General features: G+C 42.9%; 1 protein-coding gene and 1 long non-coding RNA gene across 3 annotated transcripts; one reads left to right on the top strand and one right to left on the bottom strand.

The window, feature by feature from the left end:
- Positions 1-1019: 1019 nt before the first annotated feature.
- SUSD5 (sushi domain containing 5) lies at positions 1020-21542 on the top strand. Of its 2 annotated transcripts, none has more exons than XM_081834808.1 (5): positions 1020-1682; positions 7256-7433; positions 9964-10082; positions 13040-13228; positions 19528-21542. In XM_081834808.1, the coding sequence occupies exons 1-5, from the start codon at positions 1583-1585 to the stop codon at positions 20583-20585; spliced, it is 1644 nt and encodes a 547-aa protein (XP_081690934.1). In that variant the 5' UTR covers positions 1020-1582; the 3' UTR covers positions 20586-21542. The 2 variants fall into 2 exon arrangements, with proteins under 2 accessions (XP_081690934.1, XP_081690935.1); XM_081834809.1 differs by lacking the exon at positions 1020-1682 and adding an exon at positions 2314-2488.
- Positions 6771-13032, bottom strand: LOC309326284. The gene is made up of 3 exons (XR_014150262.1): positions 11872-13032; positions 8549-8706; positions 6771-7169 (listed from the first exon to the last, which is right to left on the bottom strand). It is a non-coding gene; the product is annotated as an uncharacterized lncRNA (long non-coding RNA).
- Positions 21543-21595: the final 53 nt, after the last annotated feature.

The following is a 21595-nucleotide window of genomic DNA, read 5'->3' as shown; positions in this document are numbered from 1 at the left end:
TTAAGAACAGACCTCCGGAACAAATTAAGTATACTTAACCTGAGGTACCACTGTACTGCAGTAAGCAGTAGGGGAGAATCCGGACATAAGGCAGCCCATGTTGGCAGTGCAGATTTTGGCCAAAAAATGCTCCACAACTTTACTGTCCGGACTTTCACCTTTTGAAATATGGCACCCCTACCTGTGGTCAATGGGACGCGGGTGGCACTGTGGGTTAAACCACAGAGCCTAGGACTTGCCGATCAGAAGGTCGGCGGTTCGAATCCCCGCGACAGGGTGAGCTCCCGTTGCTCGGTCCCTGCTCCTGACAACCTAGCAGTTCGAAAGCACATCAAAGTGCAAGTAGATAAATAGGTACCGCTCTGGCGGGAAGGTAAACGGCGTTTCCATGCGCTGCTCTGGTTCTCCAGAAGCAGCTTAGTCATGCTGGCCACATGACCCGGAAGCTGTGCGCTGGCTCCCTCGGCCAATAAAGCGAGGTGAGCGCCGCAACCCCAGAGTCGGCCACAACTGGACCTAATGGTCAGGGGTCCCTTTACCTTTACCTGTGGTCATGTACGGAGGTAGTCTCATGGGGTGGGGGTGTGCAAAGTTAGTGTGAAGTTTGCTAGTGTGGTGTATTGGTTATAGTGTCATACCAGGACCAGGGTTCCAATCCCCACTTAGGTCACGAACTGGTCACTTCCACTCAGCTCAGCCTACCTCACAGGGATGTTGTTGTGCGGATTAAATGAGGGCGAGAGCCTTGAAGAAGAAGGAGGGAAATAACTACAGTGGTACCTCAGGTTACATACGCTTCAGGTTACATACACTTCAGGTTACAGACTCCGCTAACCCAGAAATAGTGCTTCAGGTTAAGAACTTTGCATCAGGATGAGAACAGAAATTGTGTTCTGGCAGCGTGGCGGCAGCAGGAGGCCCCATCAGCTAAAGTGGTGCTTCAGGTTAAGAACAGTTTCAGGTTAAGAACGGACCTCCGGAACGAATTAAGCACTTAACTTGAGATACCACTGTAAATAAATAAGTAGGCTGGGGTATGTTGTAACACAGAAAGAGGCCATGACCATGGCTGGACGTTTTTTCCAGCAGCTGCAACGATGGAAAGGTCAGCTGGGGTCCCCATGTAAAGTAAATTTGCCCCTCTTTGATACGAATCTTTCAATTCACACGTGTGAACGGCTCTTTTCGGATTAAGGCTGGGACTTTTCTCCAGCTGCTCCCTTCGTCACCCCTTTTCACCCTCCCTCTCTTTCCCCTTATATGCGTTTATTATTTTTAAAATTCTTTTTTTAAAAAAATAATAATTCCCCTCTGATGTATGCAACATTTACTGACAGGGCAACGTGACTTTTCACACCGGTTCCCCATGGGCTGGAAAAAAAGCTCTCTCCCAAAAAAAACCTCAGCTGGCAAAGCAACCCGCGCGCTCCCCCTTTCTTGCCCGGGGCAGCCTTAGGGAGATCTCCTCCGTCTGTCGCTCCATCCCCAAGGCGCCAGGATCTCGCAGCTTGGATCCCTCCACCTCCGGATCCTTCAAGCTCAGAGGGATTTCTTTGCGGGCGACCTTCCCTCCTTTCCTGCCATGGCTCCAGCTCCTACCAGATCGCCTGCCACTTTTGCCCAGGCTGTGGGATCCGCGCTCCTCTTCCTCCTCCTCCAAGACGCCTCTGTCGAAGCGGATGGTGAGTCCTGCTCAGCCCTCGCTCGTCGCTCTCCTGCCATCCCCAGAGTGCTTAAGGGTTTGTGGATCACTGCCGGGGGGAGGGGGGGGGGAATCGGGAGAAAGGATCTGCGGGATTCAAATATCTCGCAGTCAACGTTGCACGTCGCCAAAAGCAAAAGTCTTTCAAGGGCTATAAGATTGGGCTGATCATGCAGAAGAGGGTTTTTTAAATAATGCCCTGTGGGAAAAGTCAATCAAAACTTTAGAATGCAATTCTGCAGCAGGGTTGGTGCTAGATTTGGAAATGTTTCCCTACAGCTTTGGCTTTTGCATGTTGATTTGCAAAAAGTATTTGGGATGCTGGTTTTCTTTTCTTTTTTTCTTTTGAGGGGGGTTATTGCAGGGAAAGGAGGTGGAGACACAAATCAGTGTGTGGTACTGTTTATGCGCATTGCTTTTTGGAATAAAGAGAAGGGGGTCGCATAGAAAAGCATTTACTGGATATTGAGATGCAGGTATGAAAGTTTTTTTAAAAACAAACAAACAACAAAGTCCAAATATTAGCAGCTATTCCTCTTTAGGCTTTCTCCTGCCACTGAATGGAAGGACCCACAATGTGATGGTGTTGGAGCCATTCTAATGGACCGGCATAATTTTCCCTCTCTCTCACTCCCCACCCCCTATTAACGGTCTAGGCATATATATATATTTTCATATTCAAACTGCCTAACGGACTTATTTACCGGTTGCTGTGTGATGTGAAGGGAGGGGAGGATCCCACAGGGAAATAACAGAGTTTTTTGGTCAGAGCATTTCACTGGGAAGGTGTGTGAATTTGAGGTTTGCTTAGGTTGAGTCCCTCAGACAGAAATGCAAATTCCTTTTCCTCAATTCTCCTTTTAATTTGACCGAACTGCATGGGGAAATTAGAATCAGTGGCAAGGCATGTTCATGTTTGGGAATTTCATTCTGCCACTCAAAATTGAGTGTGGGGTCTGAACTTTTGACGCCAAAGTCATCAGGTCTTTCCCCGAACTCAACCTTTTACCAATTTTTAAAATCTATTTTAAAATCTGTTTCTATCTATTATTTATTTGTGGGGTGTGTGTGTGAATATATAGATATAGATATAACTAAGTAATTAGAAAAAAAAATACTACGGTGGTGTAGATTAAAATCATCAAATTATAAAATATGGAACAACTGACCAACACTGAATCAAATTAATGATCTAAAAATGCTTGTTTTCAGTTGTTTAGAAGATACTGATAGCTACTGATTAGCCCCAACTGACTTAAGGCCTTTCCAAACTTATCATTTATAGCAGAATATTTCCCATTTTCCCTTGAATTTTGGGGCATGTTTCCATACAAAGGCAGCATAATTCAGCTAGTATTCCAGGGTGATGTGCTCAAAAACTTTCTTTTTAGTTTACTGCGGAAATCTGACTTTTGTGAACGATCGATAATGGATCCTCAGAATTCTCCTTTGTGTACAAGCACCCTCCTCCTTTGAGTAGCGGTTGCAGGGTGGTTTGAGAGACAACTGATTCATGCCATTGTCAGCAAGGTGTCAGTTTATGAGCCCAGTTCAGAGGAGACATATGACAGATAGATAGGGTACTCCTCATGCAGACAAAATGTCATCGCAATAACCAGGCTTGCCATAGCTCAGGCCGACATCTAGTTCCTCTTCTAATCTCCTGTCTCTCCACAAATTCAATGGAGCACAAGGCAGTAATTAATTTAAGAAGTCACGAAAGGACTATGCTTGTGCTCATGCTCATAATTCCAATATATCAGCTGAGGGAGCATGAGGGGTGTCGCTACAGCCTTTTCTCAGTTTGGGCACAGACCACCATTGGTGCAGAAAGGGGGTTGGACTAGATGACCCTGGGTTCCCTCCCAACTCTACAATTCTATGAGTCACTCTCTAATAATGGGAACATTAGGTGCAGACACTCCATGACAAATTCACTCTTAAAAATGTCAGATCAAACAGCAACTATAAATTGTGTAGGAAAGACCCTGAATTTGATGTCCGAGTATGCTGTCGTCCAAGTTTTACAGAACTCTTGTCAGATGGGGCAACTATAAGTTTTGAGGGGGGCCATTATAAACAGGAAAATAGCATGGTCTGAGTGTTCATCCCTCCTCCCAGTATAAACTGGGATTCCCCACAACTTTTGCTAACATAAAAATAAATAAATGGTAGGTTATTTTCTTAATGGCTCTTCCTCATCCTGTCTGGTTTTGCCTTAGATGCAAACAGGAGTGCAAATTGCTACAAGCCGCTATATCTCTTGCCCTTTCTGACTGCTTAGTAATTTGCATTTCTGATGTTTAATACGTGTTCTGCATGCTATGCCCAATACATGAAAGTAAATTCCCATAGAATCTGCCAAATAAATATGCTAAGAAACAGGACCAGTTGCAATCTATCGATTTCAGTGGGGCTTTCTTGCGTGTAAGCATGTTTTGGATTGGGACTTCTGGCTGCTGTCCTTATCGCATTTACCAGGGAGTAATTTTCATTGTATGCAATGAAACACACTTAGGGGTTATCTGTTATACAAGCACTAAATAAAAGCTTCTATCTAGTTAGAATATATGTCCTTTAGGGTGCAGATTTATTTAATATGCAAAGAATGACAAAGCGTGAATGGAAAAGGTGAAAGTACATTTCTAGATTCATAAAACTTTTCATTTTAATACAGTGGTGCCTCGCAAGACAAAATTAATCCGTTCCGCGAGTCTCTTCGTCTTGTGGTTTTTTCGTCTTGCGAAGCACGGCTATTAACGGCTTAGCAGCTTAGCGGCTATTAGCGGCTTAGCAGCTTTAAGAAAAAGGAAACCAACTCGCAAGAACTCGCAAGTCGTTTCGTCTTGCGAAGCAAGCCCATAGGGAAATTCGTCTTGCGGAACGACTCAAAAAACGGAAAATTATTTCGTCTTGCACGTTTTTCGTCTTGCGAGGTACCACTGTATGTCCTTTTCTGATGAAGTCACAGCACGAATTCTTCTGTTACAACTGCAATCTATAAGGCTGTATGCAAGAGACCAAGGACATCCTCTAAACTGAAAGGTTTTTATAAGCATAATGTGAGGTTGTTAATGGTATCTGTACAAGGATGAGACAGATGAGTTCTCTAAAGACTTATTTCTTCTTTCACTTATCGTGCTATAAAGTTTTATGGTAAGCCTTGGCTGACTCGCGGGAGGTTACTACAGAGTTGTTGGGGTATTTTTTTTTTTAAAGAGTGTGAAATAAAATTGTAAGACTGTAAATTCTGTTCTCTTAGGACATTTATAGTGAAATGCCAGACTTTTGAATTTTTATGAATGGGCTTCATAGTTTTACTTCTGTGCAGGGGATTTGTTTATGTACCCAAGACAATAAACACATGTTAAGTCTTTTGAAGGTCATAAAAAGTTATTCCAATTATGTCATGACAGTCATAATTGTTCTGAGTCATATAAATTGCATATACTGTACTGTTCTGCCAGGGCAACTGGAATAATGAAACAAATGGAAATAGAACCTGACTTTGAGAATCTAGGTGTAATAGGTGGTTGTTGTAACTGTGCCAATACCAGAGAGAAAAACATGCATATCAGTTCATGCATATCACTGTGCACAAACACACATGGACTCTGACAATCCATGAGTGTGTGTGAAGACATCTCTCACTGGGCTTGCCCCGTTGCCAGCCACATCCTAAGTCTAGAAAAGGCATGCCACTAGAGATCCAGCAACTACACTGCAGTTTTAGGCACCTGAGTAGAAAAAAGGTTGTGGCTTCTTGTTTTCTCCAGTCTCCTTTCAGCTCCCTTCCAACACCTCAGAGGGGTTGGGTGGTTGAAGCAGTAATCCCTGGTGAAATGAGGTTGCATTTTAATGTTTTCATGTCGTATTTTAATCTTGTTTTTAAGTTGTATTTCAGTCAATTGTTTTTATACCTGGTGTCAGCTGCCCTGAGCCCGGTCTTGGCTGGAGAGGGCGGGGTATAAATAAAATTTTATATTATTATTTGTAATAGTAGTAGTAAGTGCTACAATATTTCAGACCATCAGTCGTCTTGGGCAACTGCCTTCCCTGGCTGCAGCCTATTGTAATGTTATCAGATTTTTTTCAATGAATCCAGGGACACATTAGTTAGTTAGTTAGTTAGTTAGTTAGTTGTTAATTACTACACGTTCAGGACATTGATGATGCAGTGATGGTGGTGGCAGAGGGGCGGCTGCCACCTTGACCTCAACCATCGCATTTCCCCTTCCTCCAAGGCTTCTATCTCCTTTCTCCATGAGCCTGGCCAGCCCCTGAGTTGTTGGTTGTTCAGCGGTGGTGGGGAAGTGGTGTGCCGTGGGTCAGGCATGGAAGGCGGAGAAGGAGGACCGAGAGCAGCAGCGGCAAGGCTTGGGCAGCGCAATGCCTCCCTTCCCATCGGAGCAGCCGTAATCCCATTCCTACTTGTGTGCAACTAGGAGGGGGCAGGGATCCCTCAGCTTGGGAAGGGAGGCTTCCCATTGCCTAACTGAGATCCCTGACCCCTCCTGCCTGCACGCAAGTAGGAGTTGGGAGGCTCCAGTGTGGTGTAGTGGTTAAGAGCGGTAGTCACGTAATCTGGGGAACCGGGTTCGCGTCTCTGCTCCTCCACATGCAGCTGCTGGGTGACCTTGGGCTAGTCACACTTCTTTGAAGTCTCTCAGCCCCACTCACCTCACAGGGTGTTTGTTGTGGGGGAGGAAGGGAAAGGAGAATGTTAGCCGCTTTGAGACTCCTTAAAGGGAGTGAAAGGCGGGATATCAAATCCAAACGCTTCTTCTTCTGCTCCGATAGGCAGTATGAAGCCTCCCTTCACAGCTTAGTTGCTGGGGTCAGGGAAGGTGGAGGCGCCCGGAAGCTGCCTCTTAGAGCCCCTGCACCACCATATATGGGGACTTCGGAGCAGCTCCTGAAGCCAGCCAGAGCCAACTGCTCCGGGCTGTTGAGACTGCCGCTGCTGTGTTTCCCGGGGACATTAGATGAAATCCGGGGACATTCCGGGGATGGAATTTGTCCGGGGCTTATTCGCAAATCCCCGGGAAACAGGACCGTCTGGTAACCCTAGCCTATTGGCGCTGGCCAGATCCTCTGAAAAGGAGTAATCTGGAGTTGTTTGGGGCCCCACCCTCACCTTTTAACATTACATTTCAATGCACCTACCCAGACCAGCTCCATGGACTCTCTTATTTTTTAAAAAACAAAATTTATCTACTGCTTGCTTGTGGTGTGTATGTATCAAAATACATTCTGATGATATGCACTGTCCAGACTCTTTATATTTTGAAAAACAACAACTTTCCTTTCATAAACATATAACTTGGAAGAACATATTTGCAATCTCGTGCACAAGTTTCTCTCTATTAATGTTCAGGGATCTCCTCTGTCTGTTTCACTTCAGACAGATCATGCAAACCCACACTGTTTTCAGCGGTATCCTGAGAAGTCTCTCTCGGCAGCCATTCTCCACACACACACAGAAGCAGAAAATGCAGTTAGACCAAGTCATCTCATGACATCACATGCTGCGCTGTGTCTTTTGAATTTCAGGAAAATTGTTTGCCCTTGGTCCCAGGAACGGCTCCCAGAGTCTGGACTTAGCAATGGCTCACGAATCATGTGCTGCAGTAGGAGCTCGATTAGCCAGCAGAGAAGAACTAAGGAGAGCCATAAGAGATTGTTCCTTTGCTGTGTGTACCAGGGCCTGGCTGGCAGATGGCACGGTCGGGTAAGGAGCATTAAAATAAATAATAATAAATATTTTTTTATTCATACCCCACCCTTCCTGGTTCAGAAAACCAGGCTCAGGGCAGCTAACAACAAATTTAAAACACTTAATTGATGCAACAAAAAACAGCATAAAATAGAGTATAAAACATGAATAACAATAAATTCAGAATTCAAAAATCAATTACGGGGGAAATCCATCCAATAAACATTAGATGATCACCAGGGCTAGATGGCTAAGTTAGTCCTATTTGGTTCAGGGGAGAATTAGCTGTGGGAATAAAAGATCAGGCTAAGTTCAAATTGAAAGCCAGCTGGAATAGCTCTTTCTTACAGGCCCGGCAGAAGGAAGTTAAATCCTGCAGGGCCCTGGTCTCATAGGACAGAGCATTCCACCAGGTCGGAGCCATCACTAAGAAGGCCCTGGCCCTGGTGGAGGATAATCTGACTTCCTTAGGGCCCGGGACCTCTAAACTATGATTATTCATGAACCTTAAGATCCTCTGCAAGGGCATACCAGGAAAAGCGGTGAAACTGAAATCTCCTCTGACCAACACACATGACTTATCTCCAAATACATGGCTGGGCTACTTTGTCAGGGGCAGACTTTGGCCTGTGTGAGGCCAGAATTCGACATGCCCCCACCTCCGGCTGTCTCTCACCTTTCGTTCAGCTCAATTCACTACATCATGGTTGTAGGCTTGGCACCCAGCACAGTCACACAGCCCAAAATCCGCCTTTGATTTTGTAATAGTAGAACTAAGAAACACTGATTTTCAAGAGAGCATTTTGCCACTCTAGGTACCTGCTGCTGCCGCCCTCCTCCACCCCAGATTTGTCTGAATGTTCAACCTTGCAAATTATGTTTAATATGGCCTATAAGCCCTATTTGCTTCCATTAGCCAGGTGCTTTATGAATTTGACTGTCAGATGTTAAAAACGAAAGGGGTTTGAAGTGCAACTGTACTTTAAAAGAAGGTACGTTGCTTCAAATGGGGGGAAATATTTCCAACAGTACCCTGAGAGTTTTCGCTTGCTTGACATATCTCCCCTACCGCACTGAAAAAGCAAAACACTTTAGGCTACCTCACTCTTCACAGAATGATATATTTCCACTTACACATTCCAACAGAGTCCTGCAGGTGCATTTATTTTTTGCTCTTATGTCCAAAGTGTCACCTCTCTGGCAAAATTCGACCGTGCTCGAAATTTAATAACCAGGGCAAAGATGGAGCTAAGCGGTATGACGCAGGATAAGACTCCCAATAAAGGAACTGGGAAAAATAACGATTTCATTATCTACCACATTAAATTGTGCTTCGATACCGCCATGTGTTGATGAACCTGCAGTCTTAGGGAAGTTTCGTAAAGGCTGACCAAATCATGGGAGATTCAGCACGAGAGAGAGAGAGAGAGAGAGAGAGAGAGAGAGAGAGAGTGAGAGAGAGAGAGAGAGAGAGAGAGAGAGAATGACTTTTAAATGGGTGTTTCCCTGGATGTCCGGATACAAAAGCGTAAGAGGGCATAAGCACCTTTAATAGTTGCCATTGTTAAAGGTGTGGGAGTCCTTTCCACTTTTGCACCTGGTCATCCTAATAATGTCTCCTGCTCAGATGTAGAGAGAAAGACAGCCTGAAGCATGATGGTATGTGTTTCTTGCAATTCAGAAGGAGCACAGAAAACCCCACAGAATGTGGCATTATGCACAAAGGTCAGCTGCTTGCAAATCTCAGCTTTTATTTATTTGTTTTTAAAAACCCAAAGAACACTTAGTTTCTAGCTCAGTGTTGTGACCTGCCCTGAAATCTACAGGTATAGGGTGGTATGCAAATGTCATAAATAATAATAAAATAATAATAGCTCCAATCTAACACTTGAAAGTATGCAGACAATGGGAACTGAAGAATCAGAAGCTGGAGGGATCACTGAATAATGCTTTCATCGGCTGCATCTGAGGGCTTTAGTGCCCCAGCAGAGCTCCTAGGCCTTCCTCTTGGCTAGAACAAATTGTGCATTATTATTATTATTATTATTATTAAAAGTATTCATATTGGTTTATTTGCATCATTTATACAGATTTTAGAACTTTTAGTGCAGAATTTATGTTACCTTGCTACAGAATATATTTCTTTTAAAAAAAAGGTGCAGAGTACGTTGTTCAAGCCTGAGGATTTTTCAATCAGACAGGTGCTAACATACTCAATAATTCTTCCTAGATGCTATCTTGGGAGAGAATTCAGAGAGCCCCACTGATGCTTTGCCTATGAACAATTTTGAACAATTCAACATAAGAAAAGATTTAGTAGAGACTTGCATGTTACATCAGCGGCACTTTTCACACGAGCCAGCCATGCCTTGGCTTTGGTAGCTCAGTATGATATGTGATGGCAGTCAAACCAGAGTCATCCCAGTTTAAATTCATGGCAATCGTCTGCCCACCTGTCAGGTGTGATCTATGGAGAACTGGACACAATTCAGAGCCTTACTAGTCCAGCTGCTGATCATCTTTTTGTCTCCTTCCTCTGTTTTAGGACAACCGTGTGCAACAGGACAGGCAGCAAGCCACAGAGCGTGAAGATTATTGATGTCCAGATTGAAATGGATCCCTCTCCAAGTGGCAGATACGATGCTCTTTGTGTGAAAGTTGAAGGTCAGCATTGGTGGACCACAGAAATAATCACTACGGCAAGCCAAATCAAATATTTTTTCTTGTTCTTTCTGAAATGTCCATTAACAGTTGGGAAGGAATAATTTGCCACATGCATGAAATAGCATGGAAACAAATGGCCTTTTCTCAGCTGAGTGCAGGCTCTTGCTGGAATATTTGTCGTGTTCATAGAAAAAGAAAAGGAAATACAATCTAGAAGCAGAGAGGAGTCTCTAGCCTTACAACCCAGCAGTCGCTCACAGGCCAGCCTGTGTTCCAGATCACATTGTGGCACTAAGCAGAGAACTTTGTTGTAGCAAAGGATTTATAGAACAAAACCCTCTGATTTTGTATTTGCATCTACTAAAAAACAAAACAAAACAATGCTCCAGAATAACAAGAATTGCACATCATGCAGAGTTAGAATCGGTGACCTATATAAATTATGCAAATCTATTCATTTTGCATATTTGATTAAGCAAAGAAATACACAGGGTATTGAATCTGAACCCCAGACACTTGCAAATCCAACTCAGATGCCCCTTTCCCAACTTTTGAACTTCCATCAGGGATTGCCTGCATATCTTTAAGCAGCAAGAAACAGAAACTTTTAACATGAAAGGTGATTTTTTTCTGACCTGAATCCTGTGTTCATTACAGCCATTTCTGTGGCTTGCAAATGCTCCCTTGTCTGGTTGCCTGGAGGCAATTTCACAGGTAAATTGCATGACTGGTTGAAGACAATTTACAGATTTTGCTAAAGCCCTACTTTCATTGGAGCTTTTGGAAGCCTAATTTCTGTAAATATCACCAATCAGTAACGTACATTTGGGTGACTAGATAGGTATAGTGAAATTGTTCTCTCAGCCTCACTTTGCATAAATACAGGGTACGCCTATGTGCTTATTTAAGTTTTATGTTTCTGGAATATGGAACTCCCTGCCACAATATCTCCGTTTCTTGATTCATTTTATTCTGTTCAACAAGTTTATAAACCACTTACAGCATAAAGCCATAGAAATGGTGTACAGGGTAAAAACAGAATAAAGCACAGAAACTCTAAAAGCAATAAAATCAATCCAGCAAACTCTAAAAGCTCTGTGAGTTCATCAATACAAACTTTTCCCCATTACTAATATTCCCTTAGAACACCTTTAAAGACTTCCTGTCACTTCTTGGTACGATAGGCTTAGTCATGAGATGGACACCAGCACAGAAGAAAGGTTGAACTAATATTGATTATTATAGGGATATTGTGTACAAAAGGAAATACAGTGGTACCTCTGGTTGCGAACGGAATCCGTTCCGGAGCCCCGTTCACAATCTGAGAGGAATGCATGTGCAGGTCGTGATTTGCTGCTTCTGCGCATGATGTCATTTTGAGCGTCTGCGCATGCGTGAGCGGCAAAACCCAGAAGTAACCCGCTCTGTTACTTCTGGGTTGCCACGGAACGCAACCTGAAAAGATTTAACCCAAAGCGTCTTTAACCCGAGGTATGACTGTACAGTGGTACCTCGGGTTACATACGCTTCAGGTTACATACGCTTCAGGTTACATACGCTTCAGGTTACATACGCTTCAGGTTGCAGACTCCGCTAACCCATAAATAGTACCTCAGGTTAAGAACTTTGCTTCAGGATGAGAACAGAAATTGTGCTCCAGCGGCGCAGCAGCAGCAGGAGGCCCCATTAGCTAAAGTGGTGCTTCAGGTTAAGAACAGTTTCAGGTTAAGAACGGACCTCCGGAACGAATTAAGTACTTAACCCGAGGTACTACTGTACTAACATTTACATTTGGGTCTTAAATGTGCTTGATGACAGTTTATGAAGTCCCAAGAGTATCTGATTATCCCAAAACTCTCTCTCACAGGACAGCTAAGTCCCAACATCTAACTTTCTAACGTCTAACTGTCTAACTGACAGTTAACTGCCCTTCTTCCCCAACTAGAACCTCCAAGCCATCAGAGTCTGCTGTTTCCCAGACCAAACTAAATCCAGACTCCATCTATAAATCTTAAAAGTGGTTGTCTCTCCCCTTTCAGAACTTGCTGTAGGTCTGCTAGCACCGAATGAGAAAGCCAGGAGTGGGCATTTAGACTGAAGATACATTGTCCCCTGCTTTCCCCCTCTGTTATTGTTCTTAGAAAGAAACTTTGGAAAGACTTGTTGCACCGATGGCCTGAACTTTCCCTATTCCCTCCATGTTTGAGTGATTCATTTGGCTGCAAGACAAACAAGTCTCTATTCCACAAGTTGACTGCAACTTGTTACCATTGCAGAAAATGCAGTGGTTTAGCCCAGGAATGGAAATTCGGATTTTGCCAGGTGAACGTCTGGCACAAATTCCTCATAAAAAAATGATGGATTATGTAACCTGGCCTTCTCTTAGCAACAAAAGAGGCGGGGGGAGAATCACCAGGGGCTTTTAAATACAAACACAAACCACATGAATTTAGGCTAAAATAGCAAACAGAACCAAGTTTGTTCTGTACAATGTTAGACTGTTCGTAAGGCTTTCCCATGACAGCTTTCATATCTGCAATTTTTCTTTTCTCCCGCCCATTGAGTTTAGTGGACAGTGAATTTCCAATTATCTAGTGACATCAAGTAAAGTCATAAATGAAGTTATTCCAACTTGCCCTAGATTGATTTTGTCATCAGTAGTATACGAGATGGGCTTTATTTGGCTGGACTTGCACTTTGGAGTTTATCTCCCAAGATGTCATCACCTACAAAAATCTGTGAAACCCCACTTCTCCCATGTTTCATTTCCTATTTAAAAAAATAAGATGAAAATGTGCTGTAGAGTATACAAATGGGACCTGAAACTAAAAGATGCAGCACCGAGTCCGCTAAGTCAGGCATTTTAGACATTCTCCCGCCCCCCTTTTACATTCCCCAAGCCCTTCAGCTAACCAGATACTTAAATGTGTTTGCTTCCTGCTTGTTTATCTCCTCAGGCAAACCTTGTGGAGATCCACCTTCCTTTCCTCACACAGTTCTCCACGGCCACACCGGATTTGAAATGGGTGATGAGCTGCACTATGTCTGTGCTCAGGGATATGTCATGAGTAACAAAGATGCTGCTTTCACTCTGCTCTGTCACACCTGTGGGGAATGGTTTGGTCAAGTCCAAGCTTGTGTCAAAGGTGAGTTCTATCGACTCAGGATATCATATCTTAATTTTTTTTGGATTGTCCTTCAGTGTCGTAATGCGAACTTGCAGTGGATCTTCACACAGTGTTATCAAACGGGATCTGATGACAATGTACATTGTCCGTATACAAATTATTATTATTATTATTATTATTATTATTATTATTATTATTATACCCCCGCCCATCTGGCTGGGGTTCCCCAGCAACTCTGGGCAGCTTAAAAAACATAATCAAAACATCAAGCATTAAAAACCTCCCAATACTGGGCTACCTTCGATGTCTTCTAAAAGTTGTGCAATTCTTTATCTCCTTGACATCTGAAGGGAGGGCATTCCACAGGCAGGGCAATCACTGTTGAAGAAATATGGTAATGACATGAAATAAAACTAAAACAGATAAACCACAGGTATGTGAATACAGTGGTACCTTTGTTTTCGAACCTAATCTGTTCTGGAAGACCATTCAAGTTCTGAAACATTCGAAAACCGAAAACTCAGTAACCAACAGCTAGGCCTCAGGATCTTGCACTCAGTGGAAGCTGCATGGCATGTTTGACTTTTGAGGCATGTTCGAAAAACAAAGCATTTACGGTATTTGAAAATTGAAATGTTCATCAGTGGAGACGCTCGAAAACCGAGGTACCACTGTACATGGAAGGTAGAGACTAAAATTGTATATACCATAGACATAATGTCTCCTGATGTTGTTAAACTACAAATGCCCATTGTCCCTGACCATTGGTCACCCTGGCTGGGGCTGATGGGATTCTAAGTCCAACAACATCTAGAGGGTTACATGTTTCTGCATCCCTGCTATACATGCTGGGGGTCCTGTCCTCTGTCCTCTCTAAAGGCTGGGCAAATGAGCCAGAAACCTGGTGTTCAAGGCTGCAACCCATGTTAGAAACCATATGCTGGGGGAAGAAGACAGCCTATTCTAGACAGATGGCTTCCCCTGTGTTGTGATGGTCAGCTAGTCTCAGTACTTATTTACACCATGGCTCAAGCTTTCTCTTTTAAGGAGCGATCTTTAGGACAGTATAATCACATAGCATCCAAGTAACTGAAAAGGGGCAACGCGAAGAGGACTCTAGTATGTTGTCTCACGCAGAAAAGTGAGTCCCTGTTAGCATTTGTGAGAAACAATGACACTTGCAAGTGAAATAACAGATCTTGACATGAGATAGGCTCTTCACTGTGAGCTCAAAAGCATTATCATGCAAAACACAGCTGAGCTGGCCCATCCTTAAGCAGCTGAAAGCCCTAGTGTGAAGAAGGTATCCTGTCTCTTGAGAGATGGTATCTGATGTTTCCAGGGATCAGTGATGTCCCGGGTACTTAGCTCACTGACACACTGCTGTGTAGTGAAGCCTCTCTAACTGGTTGGGCAGTGTGTTATTTCCGGAACGCAGTCCCTAGGCTCAAGCCAAATGCCTCATGCGTCACAAGTTGCAAAGCACGAATACAGGTTCTTGGAGCAGTTTCCTTGACAAACGACAGTTAGAGGGTATCCAGAACATTTCTATATTAGGTAGCAGAGGAACATGGCTCTGGGAAGGAGGAAATTAAAAAGGGAGCAGAAAAAGTTCAGAGAAGAGATTGTATAATTGATCCTGAATATAAAATATATAGTGCACAAGGGAAAAATTTGAGGACAAGGCATGAATGAATAAGGGGCAAGATATTGTTTTGGATCTGCCATGTTGTCCTCATATAGGTGTCAGGATGCAGGGCCAACTTACCCATAGGCGCTAGGGGTGTGGGGCACCCAGGCGCCAGGCTCTCAGGGGCACCAGGCCGAGAGTTTGGGGCCCAAGAGTTGAGTCTGGGGAAGAGCCCACCCATCGGTTGGAGCACGCTCTTCTGCTGTGGGTGGCTCTGTGCTGTGAGTTTGGGGGCAACAGAGCCAGCGAGATGCTGAGGTTTCTGCTGAGGATTCTGCTGCCAAAATAGCTCCTCCTTCATGGCCTGGGTAGGCCGGGTCTTCCTGTTATATTCCTGCTGGGATTGACAAGGGATATGCCCCTCACCTGAATCTCATTTAACTCTTTAGGGGGGAATTAGCATCAGGTGTCATGTGCATGGAAGTTGCCAAATCAATTAACCAACTAGGGTTACTGTTAATAGCACCAGTTTTCCTATAACTTGGTATTGCTGGATAGTACTGATAAACTGCAAATGCATGTTTAGTTTGCTTTCTGTTGCCACCCTGGAACTTTTCTTTATTAGTGCCACTTTGTTTTGTATGATTCCTTGCAAATGAAGGGAAACCACCTTTCTCCTTATATATGTTGATAATATGTTTTTGGTTACTGAGAACAAACAAGAGTGTACAGAAACAAAATTGGGTGCAGGCCTGGCCAGGATATAGGCATGACGCACCTGTGACAAAGGTGACCTGTGTGCTTGCTTGCTTGACTAACAGCTGTTGGGAACTTCAAGGTCCCTGCTCTCCCTTCTTATGGTCTTTATATTGGACCTGGAGACTCCAGTAGAGAGCATTCCATGTCAAGAAGGAGGGCAAGTAGCACCCTATCAAATGACAAGGCAGGAGCTACATGGAGAAGGGCCTTTTCACTGGTGGTGCCCATTGTATGGCTCGCTCTTTCCAGACCTGCTCTCTTTTGGCCTGTATTTTGGAGCTTTACAATCTAGGTAGACTTTGGAATAACAGGTTGACAAGTCTTATCAGTCACTGACGTATGAGCGGATTTTATTTGCTGTTATTCTGGGTTCCTGGTGCACCAGGGTTTACACCAGCGTAATAGAGTTGGCCAGGACGAAAGAAGGGATACAATTTATGAGCTTTCTCCATTATTTGCACAGCAGGGGGTGTTCAGTCAACAGTGCAAAGGCTGAACTGAAGCGTTTCCTGCTGATTACCTGCTTTCAGCAATAGGGGTCGCTGTTTGGTAGTACCCAATTGGTTAGCTGTCAGATTCTAGAGCTCCCTCTTTCTAAAAAAAAAAACACGATCTGCTTTTTGCTCCTGGGCAATTTGGCTCCAGGGACCACACATTTGCTCCATAAGACGCACAAACATTTCCCCTTACTTTTTAGGAGGGAAAAAGTGCATCTTATGGAGCGAAAAATACGGTACCTTACCCTTGATGGACTGAGTTGATTATGTTTTATTGTTAGTGTACTGACAAAGCTTCCTGTTGGGGTGGGAGTATTGCTCTGAATTATAAAAATATTCATGTTTTACATGGCTAGTCTTTTTCCTTTATGGTAATTTTTTAAATGCAAATTGTGCCGATACCTTCTGAGGTAACCAACGGCTAAATCATCATCAGAATCAACATCAAAACAACAATTTCCACCTGTTGCTGCCATCCCCAACATTTCCAGTATTAAGTAGATTATTTGTTACATTCAGAGTAAAGAAAGGATGAGTCCCTGGCAGCTGCTTGAGTTACAGCCTAGAGTGAAATCTGGCTGACATAGTTTCACATTGCTTTTATATAATACCTCAGTGAGATTTTAAGAACTGTCTCTGAACTCTGACATTCTCCCTAGCACCTCAAAGCAGGCAATACTTGTTAAGAAGAGCTGAGTTAGTCATTCCACTTAGCGGTCTAATAGCCCTTTAAATTAGATTTAGGTAATTATGAAAGCAATTTTTAGTCCTGTTTCCTGTCTTTTGCTCTGGAAGTCTGTGGCTTCAAAAATAGTAGGCCAAATCAGTGTAGGTTTTGGCCTCAGCAGAACCAAATCAACATATGCCAGCTAAGAAATGACCTTATAAAGCCACATCCTGATACCAGCATTTATTTCTAAGAAACATAAAAATAACTTAATCCAAATGGTACAGTGACTAGACTTGCAGACACAATAACTTTCATAAGAGTTCCTTTGCTTTCCCCTCTATTTCTGTTATGGTGCACAATGCTGTTCAGTCGCTAAAGTCTAGGATTGAAAGAGTATATTTTAGAATTTCCTTGTCAACATCACAGTATTTTTTTCTAAAGTATCAGACCTCTAAAAAGTTATTTCTGGCAGAACTTTCTGTCTTCTTCAGGGAAAAAAATTATGGTAGCCATGATACAACCAAGACAAGTAAAACAGAACAAGCCTTACAGTTTGGAAAGGAATGAAAATGTGCATTTGTTAGAATGGTTGCTTCAGGATATAATACGCTTGGAGAGTTTATTGGACTAGAATGTTTCAGGTTAACAGGGAAAAAAGAGAGAGGGACCACAATAAAAATCCTATTTTTGGTTATTCCAGGGTTAAACCACAACTGCAAAGCTCATTATTAATTCTGTTCTGTATGAATTCTACTCACCAGATATGAAATTCAGCAACCAAACTATGGGTTGTGTCCAATTAAGTTATATTCAAAGTAGACCCGTTGAAATTAATGGACTAAATTAGTGATGTCTGTTATTTTCTGTGGGTCTACTAGGACTAACATGAAATCCTCTGAATTTATGTTTTATTCACATTTACCGGTATATACTTTTATATTGCTATTCTGGTTTTAGGTTGTGTTTTTGCTTTAAGGTTTCCACTGTATGATGTTTGTTTTTTGAACTATACCATGCCAAAAGCACTGTACAATTGTGGGTTTTGTTTTTCAAACGTCCGGCAAATAAAGACTGGAAAGACTGGGGAAATGGTGTTGTGGGATGAAAATAAAGGAAAGCTCAGGGTCTGGTTACAAGGACACAGAAACAATTACTTATTACTTCATATATTTTGATCATGAAGCAGTTACTGGGTGTTAGCCTGCCTGGTTTCTATCACCCAGGCTAGATTTCTTTCAGACACTGGCTCTTCCTTTCACAGCAGTCAAATTCTGTGATCATTTCTGTGATCTACAAAATGTTAGTACCTCTATGAAAGATCATGGCGGACCAGAGATATAATCTGAACAAGGGACCTCCTCCAGCTGACCTGTTTATTGAGCATTCATCCAGATATATGCAAAACTTACTGTCTTGTGAACTGCAATGAAATGGGAGTGTTATTGCCGGTGCTTTTTTCTGGGGTTTTGCAACGGTACACATACCCCTAAACATTTTGTGATTCTAATGGGAGAAGAAACTTAAATGTCTTCTGTTTGACCTTTTTCGACAAATCCGGATCAATAGATGAAAAAAGAACAAGCGACATGAAAAAGAATAAGTTAGAAGTTATATGGTAATTATTAAGACAAGTAGTAATATTAATTAGGAGGGAAACAGATTGGATAAGAAAACACTTGTGGGGAAAAGAAGGGATTGAAAGCATATCATTCCTGCTGCCTAAATAAGTTACATAACTCCTACAGGCTTTCAGTTTGGTGCGTGTTCATTTTTTGTTCAGAGACCTGATTGTACAGTTGGGTTCTGGGGATAATCTGGCAGTTGGAATAACGTTTAGAAAGTAGGATTTGGAGACAAAGGACAACCTGGAAATAGCAGCAGGGAATGGACACTTTCCGCTATCCTCCTCCCAGAGCATTCATCTGCCCCCACAGCTTTCCATCATCAGGAAAAGCCAGGAGATGCGAACAGTCCAATTGTACATGTGAGGAGATGTCCCATCCTCCCTGGGTCTAAGCCAACTAGCACTACCTGGCCCTGGTTTTTTATGAATGCCAGAAACTGCATTACCAGAAGCTCCTTTCACTTGTCTAAAAGTGACTATTCAACCATCCTACCATATTCAGTAATGCAGACCCAGAATCATAGAATTGTGAAGTTGAAAGGGACCCCAAGGATCTTCGAGTCCAATCCCCTGCGATGCAAGAATCTCAACAAGATCATACACGACAGATAGCCATCCAATCTCAGCTTAAAAACCTCTGAGGAAGGAGAGTCCACCACCTTCTGAGGGAGTCCGTTGAACTGTTGAACAGCTCTGACTGTCAGAAAGTTCTTCCTGATGTTTAGATTCTTTTCTTGTAACTTGGATCCGTTGGTTTGGGTCCTAGTCTCTGAAGCAGAAGCACCTCAGTTGTGATTCAGTCCTACTTCTGGTTTCACCTCCTGTGCCATATAAGCTATTTCCTGTCTATTCAGGACCACATTTCATAACACTGGGTTGCTAGGTAGCACACATGCTGGGGGGAGGGGCTGGGGCATTGTTCCCTATGGAACCTTCTAAGAGCAGCAGTTGAAACAGACACATCAGTAGGCATATGTGAGACCTGGAGAAAGGACACTTCACATCATTTTCTACCCACAGCCTTCATAAGTCTTTAAAAATAACTTTATTCTATTATGATGTGAGCTGTTGAAAGAGCTTTGTGATAATCTGGTGCCAGAAACCCAGCCCGCTTAAATTGTTATTTTGCTTTTTCAGATGAAACTGAGGGACATATTGATTATGAAGACAATTTCCCCGATGACCGATCTATTTCTACCGAAGAACATGAACACAATGCCAAAGAGGCAGAGGAGAAGGAAAATGAGCAAGAGAAAGCCACCCATGATGAGAAGAAGACCCAGTTTGCTGACGACGACAACCACATTGGCATGAAAACTGCATATAATAAGAAAGGCACCAAAATGATATATGAAGGTGAGGACTTCCCCATTGGACCTGCCATTGTGAACAATGATACAAAAGCAACAAAAAGTAGAGATTCTCATACAGATGAGTCCTGGCTAGATGGTTACCCAGTTACTCAAGAAGCTGTAGAAGAAGTCGACGAGGAGGAAGGGGATAAAATTGATGGATCTATGGGAATGGAATATGACACTGGCACTGACCAACTGAACCATGCTGATGTCAGGAAGACAGACAGCAGCCCAGAAAAGGATTTTGTGCAGGCTGGGACAGTCCCGTCACTGACGCACACTGATGGGAGCAAAAGAATACTAGGGACTCTAACACCAACCATTGTTCCAGAGAACGTCAGTGTAAGCAAAGATGACAACACCAGGTATGTATCAACGACACCTATGGGACTCATCACAGAAGAGATGTCATCTGTCACCACAGCCACGAGCTTGAATTTGGCCACACTGGAGACTTCTACAGTTTTCCATCTCATTGACCCCATTCCCTTGCCAGAGGAAGTAGATCTGATGACTTCCTCCATGCAAGTAGTTACTACTATACCTTCTCAAAATAGCTTTACTGATACACCAGATGTTTTTGAGGGAGAAGCTTTGACCTATGGACTTGGTGGGAAGCCTCTGAGCACTTTTGAACCATGTGTGGGAGCAAGTTGTTCCAGTTCTGATAAAGATCCCATGATAGCCATTGGGGTGACTGTTGTATGCCTAATTGTGCTTGCGTTGATCTTGGCAGTGTGGTGCTTCAAGAAACGGCAACAGAAGACCTCTGTTTATAAGTTGAATGGGAAAGATCATGCTAGGCACCCGCTGCAACAGATTGAAATGCAGAAAGTCTAACCTAGCTGTATACATTATTATTGGAAAGATTATTGCATGGAGGAGAGACATAGAAACTGACCGAACAAATGGATACTAATGTCCACTACTTCAGAAAGAAGACCTGTGTATGGAACAGCAGGACCTGCACTAACTGAAATCACAACTTATTGTGGTATCGGGATTAATTTGGATATCTATAGTTTTTAACCACCTTGAGGATTGCCAGGGCTGATTCACAGAAGCATATTTTATCTCTTGATGACTGTACATATAAGGCAGTGACTTGGTTTTCTGAAATCAGTAGTCTGTGACAGACATGATGGACAGAGTTTTCTTATGGGTGTGTAGTGCCTATTCTAGATGCAAGCTAGTCAAATAGCAAGACCATCATCTGACAACTGACACATCAAATCCCTTAAGATGGCAGGATGGACTTAGAGTACCTGCTTCTTGCATTAAAAATGTCAATGCAATTATTCTCTCTGCTGTGTTAAAACGGGTCACAGGAGCCCAATGACACATTTGAAAGAAGCTCTATAGAACAGGGAGATAATCTGTGTGCAACGTGGAGGGGATTTTTTTTTAACTATTTGCCATTTTTAAGGTAAGGATAAATTAACACATAGACAGTTGTTACTTGTCATGTTCTATGGATTTACAGATAGAATTTTTCTATCTGCATTGTTCGACCACTGCTCCAGTTTATTTCAGTGGATTCGTACTATAGCAGCTCTACCCTTCAATGGATTAACTGTGTGTAAGGGGCTGATCACAATGGACTGTTAGATAGAAATATGGCATTATTGAGCTGTTTGGATTTTATTAGTTGTTTTAATATCTAGAAAAAAAGAGTCCTTTTTCTATCTGTAGGAGAGTGTAGACAGAGATAGGATCATGTTTGAATGGACTTTAATCAATGATATACAACTAGACATCATTAATGTTTAAAAATAAACCAACATTGTCAATACTCCACCCAGGCCTCTTGGACTCTATAAAAGCGCTCTCTTAAGAAGTAGACAGAAGAT

The sequence above is a fragment of the Podarcis erhardii genome, assembly GCF_964252035.2.
Source record: "Podarcis erhardii genome assembly, chromosome: 12".
In the NCBI taxonomy this organism is placed as follows: domain Eukaryota; kingdom Metazoa; phylum Chordata; class Lepidosauria; order Squamata; family Lacertidae; genus Podarcis; species Podarcis erhardii.
Note: the sequence above shows the minus strand (reverse complement) of the source record. Positions and strands in the feature narration are given on the sequence as shown.

Bases quoted from the DNA above. Each gene is read 5' to 3' on its own strand.
- SUSD5 (XM_081834808.1), top strand. From the start codon at position 1,583: ATGGCTCCAGCTCCTACCAGATCGCCTGCCACTTTTGCCCAGGCTGTG. The intron at 1,683-7,255 runs GTGAGTCCTGCT...TTTGAATTTCAG, and splicing joins CGCCTCTGTCGAAGCGGATG to GAAAATTGTTTGCCCTTGGT. The intron at 10,083-13,039 runs GTCAGCATTGGT...TTATCTCCTCAG, and splicing joins TCTTTGTGTGAAAGTTGAAG to GCAAACCTTGTGGAGATCCA.